Source organism: Phalaenopsis equestris, unplaced genomic scaffold (assembly GCF_001263595.1).
Source record: "Phalaenopsis equestris unplaced genomic scaffold, ASM126359v1 Scaffold000134, whole genome shotgun sequence".
Classification (NCBI taxonomy): domain Eukaryota; kingdom Viridiplantae; phylum Streptophyta; class Magnoliopsida; order Asparagales; family Orchidaceae; genus Phalaenopsis; species Phalaenopsis equestris.
The window spans coordinates 1,422,215-1,429,545 of record NW_018164576.1 but is presented as its reverse complement, the minus strand read 5'-3'; the positions used below and the strand labels follow the sequence as shown (position 1 = coordinate 1,429,545).

At 34.8% G+C, this 7,331-nt stretch overlaps 1 protein-coding gene across 1 annotated transcript; it reads right to left on the bottom strand.

Annotated features, from left to right (window-relative positions):
• Positions 1-2,801: 2,801 nt before the first annotated feature.
• On the bottom strand, positions 2,802-6,363 carry LOC110021374 (alanine--glyoxylate aminotransferase 2 homolog 1, mitochondrial). Its single transcript, XM_020719844.1, has 9 exons — positions 6,055-6,363; positions 5,718-5,948; positions 5,470-5,640; positions 4,151-4,294; positions 3,872-4,051; positions 3,496-3,721; positions 3,288-3,401; positions 3,131-3,217; positions 2,802-3,029 (listed from the first exon to the last, which is right to left on the bottom strand). The coding sequence occupies exons 1-9, from the start codon at positions 6,298-6,300 to the stop codon at positions 2,986-2,988; spliced, it is 1,443 nt and encodes a 480-aa protein (XP_020575503.1). The 5' UTR covers positions 6,301-6,363; the 3' UTR covers positions 2,802-2,985.
• Positions 6,364-7,331: the final 968 nt, after the last annotated feature.

Sequence of the window (7,331 nt, the reverse complement as noted above, 5' to 3'; positions counted from 1 at the left end):
CGCGAACAGCTCGTGTTCGGCTCGTTCCTCACGAATAATTTCGAACACAAGCTTATTTCAAATAAACTAAATTTCAAACGAACCGAACATGAACACAAACTTTGTTCGCTCGTGTTCGGTTTGTTTACACCCCTAAATATGTTGATGCGAACACTTCTCGATTGCTACTGGGTGCTCTGTGTAATTTGCTTCCTTTGATGTTTCGATTGGCTGTAAACTATGGTGAGCATGATATTTTGACAGTCCCAACTCTGGAATTGTTAAGAGTGTGGAGCATTGTAATGCTTGCAGTTTATATTGCCTTTATTTTCTTCCAACGTAAGTCCCATTGGCAGTTCTTTGAAGCACGAGAGGTGAAGCATCCATACAACAAATAGTTTGAAATCTGTAAGTAATTCGATTGAATTTGCTCTTTTCTGCTGGTGTTCAGGAAAATAATGATGACAATAATGCTGAGTTTGAGGATAAGGTTGGCTGTTGGGTGCTACAATTGTTATTGCAGTTCTATCCGAATTTATTGTAGGCACCATTGAGGTGCATGCTTCTTCATTGCTCTTTTGTGGTCCTCTTTTCTTTGCCTTGTGAATTTGAGTTCTTAGTCTTCACCTTTCTGTCACTTTCATATCTGTATTAAAATTTTCAAGATTTATTTCTAAAGACGTTTTCTTACTGTCTGTTGTTCTCTGTATTAAAAATAGTGGTGCATGTTAATGTGGTTAAAGACATCGCCTTAACATTTACTCTGATTAGAGAAGTCTTGAGCATAATTATTTCCATGGAGAGATTTCAATTTCATGGACACGACTGGTTTATGCAATCATGAAAATATAATTTGAGCCCTTGTTTTAATCTTTCTTTTTTTATTTTTTGGGTAGAACTTGTAAGCTCAGCTCCCTCTCCCACATCACATTCATAACCAACCTTTGCATGATTATAATCTTAATTAAGAAATTTCTCCTTCCTCTAGGATGCATCAGAATCTTGGCGACCATCCATGCGTTTCATCAGCATAGTTTTACTATCCACTGTGGGAAATGCTGCAGAGCATGCTGGTGCTGTCACGTTTGCTGTGAAAAACAAGTTAGTAGGCTTGCATTACGATGCAAAAGTTTCAAAGTTTGGTTAAAAGTTATTTAAGATAGCAGGCCAACAATAACAGACGTTTGTTTGATGCAGGCTATAAGCCTTGGAGTCCGTTTGGGTTCAGTAACTCAGATTTCCATGTTTGTGGTGAGACTATAGTTTACTTCACAAAACATCCCATTTTTGCTGATAGTTTTAGAGACATTATATAGGTTCCATCTAGCGTTATTGTGTCATGGATGATGGGTGTCCCAACAAATCTTGATTTTAAAATATTGGAGACAGCTTCTTTGGTGTTTTCAATTGTGATAACCGGATTTGCTTTGCAGGTAATGCAATTATACATTTTCAACCATGCTCACTTTTCTTATTTTTGTCTGTGCCTGTTTTTATATATTCCGATACGGAATGTCGCTCGTCTTATATTCCATTTTCTGATTTGTAGTTTGTGTTCTACTGATGTTCAACTCTAGAATAAGCAAGTCAAACATGAATAAGATTTTGCAGCTCATTATTAATCTTAGTAGCTAATGACCAAACCAAACAAGAATCAGTTTATTTAATATTTTGCTTGTTTGCAAGCTTGGTTAAAGAATTGATTTTTTTTTTTTTTAACATTTAGCCGCAAAATCTTACAGGATGGAACTTCACACTACCTACAAGGCCTAGCTCTCCTCCTCGCTTATATAATTATTGGTGCCTGCTTTTTGGTTCTCAGCAGTGGAGTACAATAACTTGGATATTGATTCTTCCAAGTTTCTCAAAACTTAAATATTCGCTTTACTGTGCCTAAATGACAGGAAAAACTGGTTTGAACGTTAATGTAGCAGACTGAGTTTGTGAAGATCTAAGCCAGCATACATATCATCACTTCTGAAACCTTCAAAGTTAAGAATTCAATGTGCAGTTAGGCTATTGATGAACTATTCTCTGTTCAAAAGAATTAATTCCCTTGTAGTTGGAGTATGGTTTTTCTGGCTGGTGTAGTAAAAAATACTTTGCAAATTCTACCTCAGTATATGTTTCTATATAAAGCATTTGCTTCAGTGTAAAAGCTGTTTCATTTTTCATACAACATTTTCCTGTCATTTTGCTTCATTTTCAAGGAAGTTTGTGTAAGAAAAGAGATGCTTGGCTAGATTTCTTCTCTTGCACCTTTACTCGAGAGGCATTTCTGGTTGTTTTTTTAATGATCAATTTCATGTGAATTTCTTCAAAGGTTTGACTTCAAAATTATTATACATTAATTTTAATTTTAATTCATTCTTTATATATAAGATTAAGCTTAAAAAATACTAAGCAGCTTTAAAATTCATCTTGAACAGATACGAAATTTTTCATGTTCCATCTCAAGTTCTAAATCAGGGCTAAAAATAAGTTTCTAACAACAATTAAATGAATTCAGATGAAGCTTTGGTGGCAAGAGAGACAAGAGAGGAGAAACTTTATAATTTCTAGTTTTCTATAGAATTGTGTTTGGTCTTGTTTATCTAAACTAAGAAAGTTAAACGCAATGGTACACAGATTCAAACACCACAGTTTCACAGACTAAAAAGTGTTGGAAAGAGTCAATTCATTCAGGCATCAAGTGTTATAAATAGCGAGAGCAGTTTATAACTTATAATTGAGAGCTGGTAACATGTATCATGTCAATCAGAACTTCATTAATATAACAGTAAACTAATCATACAAACAAGAGACTGAATTCCAATACCTTAAATTTTTATTTGATTCACAATCTTGCCATCTGAATCTTCCTCAAAATTTCTCAACTTCTTAGATAAACAAAACATTTCAACATCATAGAGGAAGCAAAGAAGAAATTACATTATGCTTGCTCACAGAACTCTGTAGCCGGTATTGAAGCTCTATTATTTCTAGTTCAAGGAACATAACACACATTCACATAGTGGAGATGGCATAGTCCAATGCATCTGCCAGAAAATCTGCAAACCAAAAAACAATTTTTTTATTTAAGAAAATTGGAACAAGGAATGATGAACTGATATTAAATCTGATTGATATGAAAATAATGATTAAGTGGAACCTGCATCCTCTTTGGTGAAGCACATTGGTGGCTTTATTCGGAAAACATTCCCGTGAAGACCTCCTTTCCCAACCAGAACTCCCAGATCTAAGAAGTTCAGTAGATCTTTTAGCATAAGACAAACGCTAATAGAGGATAAAAATTCAAACAACACTACCTTTAAGCTTCTCAAATAACATCAAAGTCTCTGCTTTGGCAGGAGTTCTGTCTTTTCTATCAGTGACAAGTTCCACACCTAGCATTAGTCCCCTGCCTCTCACATGTCCAATAACTGCATAGGGAGAACTCCAAAAATTCAATGTAGGTTCATTAATGGTGTATAATAAACAAATTCTAGGTTAAAAAAAATAATAATAAAAACTAACTTTCATGCTTTTGTTGAAGCTCTTTCAATCGTCCAATCAAGTGAGACCCGACATCGGCACAATGTGTTTGACGATTCTCCTTATCAAGAACCTTAAGCACTGCATGCCCGCCGACAGAACACACAGGATTCCCACCAAATGTGTTGAACTGTATCCTTTGAGCCATCACTTGAGCTATTTCAGGAGTTGTGACTACTGCTCCCAGCGGTAAGCCGTTACCAATACCCTGCAATTTCAACAAATGAACAGTTATCTGATGTTAGAACTTCAACTCTTGTTATATAATAGTGAAATAAATGCCAGAGATTGTGATGCAATAATAAATTTTGGAACATTTTGAAAAAGGAACTTATTGATGTTTGCACAAATAAGAGACCTTTGCCATGGTGACAATATCTGGGACAACATCTTGCGTCTGAAAGCCCCAATAATGGTTTCCGGTGCGACCAAAGCCACTTTGAACCTCATCAGCTATGCAAACACCACCAGCTTGACGAACAATATCATACGTTAATTTTAGGTATCCAGGAGCCAATTCTACAGCACCTCCAACTCCCTACAAAATAAAGACAAGAAAGTATGATAAAAAAATTAATTGGTTTTTAATATGATCCCAGAGCATAAAATGTTTGCCTTTTGAATTATAAAAGTTGACCTGAAATGTTTCTGCAATAAATCCTGCAACTTTTCCAGGAGTAGCATAAGCAATATGATCGCAAACTTCATTAGCATAACAAGAAGAATCAGAGCCAAAAACCCCTCGATATGGATCTGGATTTATAACATGATGAACTTCACCCTGTACAAAAATTAAAATATTTCTGAGATGCATAAATGGCAAATTTCACCCAACACATGACTCATCATACAAAGAATGGAAAAAGAAAGTAAACTAATCAGCCTTGCAATCCTTATCTCAGTATTCGCAAGCAAAAAAGACTCTAAAAGCTAAGTTGGATGCCACAGAAACTTGAGTAGTACTGTAGGAGAGAGTATTGAAGAAACGTTGGGGCGTAGCTGAGCCAAGGCAACTCATGAGCCACCTTGGGCTTGGCTCGATAAGTAGCTCGTGAACTGGCTTGGTGAACTAACAAGTCAAGTTCAACCTAACCCCGAATCGATTGTTAGCTTGTGAAGTGGCTCGTTTTAAAAAAAATATCACTATAAAATATACTTAGACTATACACAAAACATATTAAAATTCAAGTCTATATCTTAAAATTATTAAAAACAATTCAAAAAACTATATGTAATATTTTATATCAAATAATTTCTTGTATTTATCTCATAATAACTCATTCTTTTTGTCATTTAATTATAACACTAGCTTGAGTTAACATTTTTTTCTCTTTCATACTAACAAGTTGGTTCATGAGTTAGTTCGAACTCATAGATTTAAGATCGAGCTCAATCTCGAACTTAATTATTAATCAAGCTCAAGCTCCAGCTCGGGTGGCTCGAGCTCAACTCGACTCGTTTACACTCCTACGCAAAGGAAATATGGCTAATAGCTATATAAAAAGACTTAAATAAGCTAAAGTTAACATCATATCTAGCATTGAACAGGAATGAACTGATGGAACAAGATTCATTGAGCAGATCTCAAACAGTTGGCATATGATGGTTATGAGGATGAAGAAGTGGAAAATTTTCCAAGATATTAACAAGTGTAGATTGCAATTCTATTCAAATGCATCCATTTGATTCAGACTAATATTCCTGAATATTTATCAGTGGAAGTCAGGAAAATATGTAACATATAATTGATTAGACTCTTATGCTTAGGCCATGTGCTCTTGGAAAAAAGATAATTTTCCAAAAAGGTTCCTAGACAGTTGTTGTTCAAAAGGAACTCTTTTTCACGAAACTATAATTCCGTGAAGAAACAATAAAATCTTAGTGAAAACTCTTGTTTTGTAAAAAAAATTGAATATACAGAAGAAGCTATCTCCACTGAAATCCAATTTATAAAACCTGAGGAATTGGATATTTCCAAGTATGCAGAGCGGTCAGTCCAAGCGTTCCAGCGCTGCCACCATGATATGCATTTCTCAGAGCTATCATGTTAAGATTTCCAGTGTACAATCGAGCCATCATCATCGCTAACTCATTAGCTTCAGTCCCAGAATTCACAAAATAAACAACCTGCATTCAAACAGCCTTCCTGTATAAGAGAACATAAATAAAGCCTCAATACTATAATTCATAGGTAAAGCCAGCACCTTTAGGTTTCCTGGCATTTTCGATGCCAATGCTTCGGCAAACTCAACAATCGCATGGTGAAGGTAGATCGTGGTGGTGTGTTGCAGGAGCCTAGTTTGTTCCACCACCGCATTAACTACATCAGGATGGCAATGCCCACAAGAAACAGTCACGATTCCAGCAAATGCATCAAGATAACGCTTCCCATTCTCATCATAAAGGTACTGCATCTTCCCTTCCACAATGTTGAGCTGAACACCCAATGGGATCATGATAAGTGAAAGCAAAAAGGAGAAAAAATAAAAACCAAATTGAAGAAAAATTCCTGAATAGCATCGAATAGGAAAAACTACTGACTGGCTTTTTGTAGTAGTAGAAGAGAGAGGGGCCAAGAAACTCATTCCGCTTTTTGAGGATCTCGTCGGCCATCATCTTGTTGTAGGGGGTAGCTTGGTGCTCGAAGGGAGGAAGAACCGGCGGCCGCTCTGCCGGCGACAGCGACGGCGACGGCGTTGAGGCGAACAGTTTTCGCCGGATGATTTGGGATAGAGCGGGCTTGGATTCGAAGCTCTTCCGCCATAGATTTCTCTGGAAGAACATCATCGGAAACCAAATGCGAGTTAAAGCTAGGGCAGCCGAGTGACAATTTTTTGCCGCCGGACCTCAGCTTAAAACCTGCCGGAAATGTTCCTATACGGAACGGCGCATATAAAAATAAGCATTAGTTTGATTAATTAATGATTTTGATATTTACTAATTGCTTAATTGCTATATATGTTAATTAATTAATTAATTTGCGTCATTAGCGGATAAATCGAAATTTGTTGCATATATTTTAAGGGCCTCGTCCACTTTTGACAATTATTTTATTGGATTAATTATTATATGTTTTCTTTCTCTTTGTTCTCGTCTTATTTCTTTTTTATTTTTATTTTAGCATTTTGTAGAAATCTATTCTCCGCATTTATATTGAAATGTCTTTATTTTATGGACATTATATACGTTAAAACTATGAAACCAACAAATCTATATGATTAATGTACGGCATCGAATATTAAATTTTATCTTATTTGTTTGGCGCATTTATATGCATATCCCGCAAATACCATGCATTTACATATATAACCTCTATATTTTATTTTATTACATTTTTGTCATTCGTTCAAAATTCTCCTAACACATTAAAAATATCATTAGTTTAATTTTTATAAGATTTTGTATATATAATAATCAACTGATTATTTACACTGAGTTATTGTAGTCTCTGAATTTATAGAAGTGTCAAAATATTTTCTAATTATTTTAAAATTAAGTTTTATTAGTCTGACTATTTCAGCAACAATTTAAAGAGTCTCGGATTAATTTGACACTTTTATAAATTTTGAGACTAAAACTGCTCGATGTAAATAATTGAGGACTATTTAAACAATTTATAATAATTGTAATTTAAGTATTAGATATGTGAAAGTAGATGTTACATATATATATCTCCCTATTTGCTCTAATTACAAGCAAAAAATCAATCCATCGCACTGAATATTTTAATTTCACAAGCGTTGAAGTGCTTAATTTAATCTTTTAAGTAATTAGTACAAATTCGGTGGCAAAGTTATCATCATTGTTTTTTAATGTGT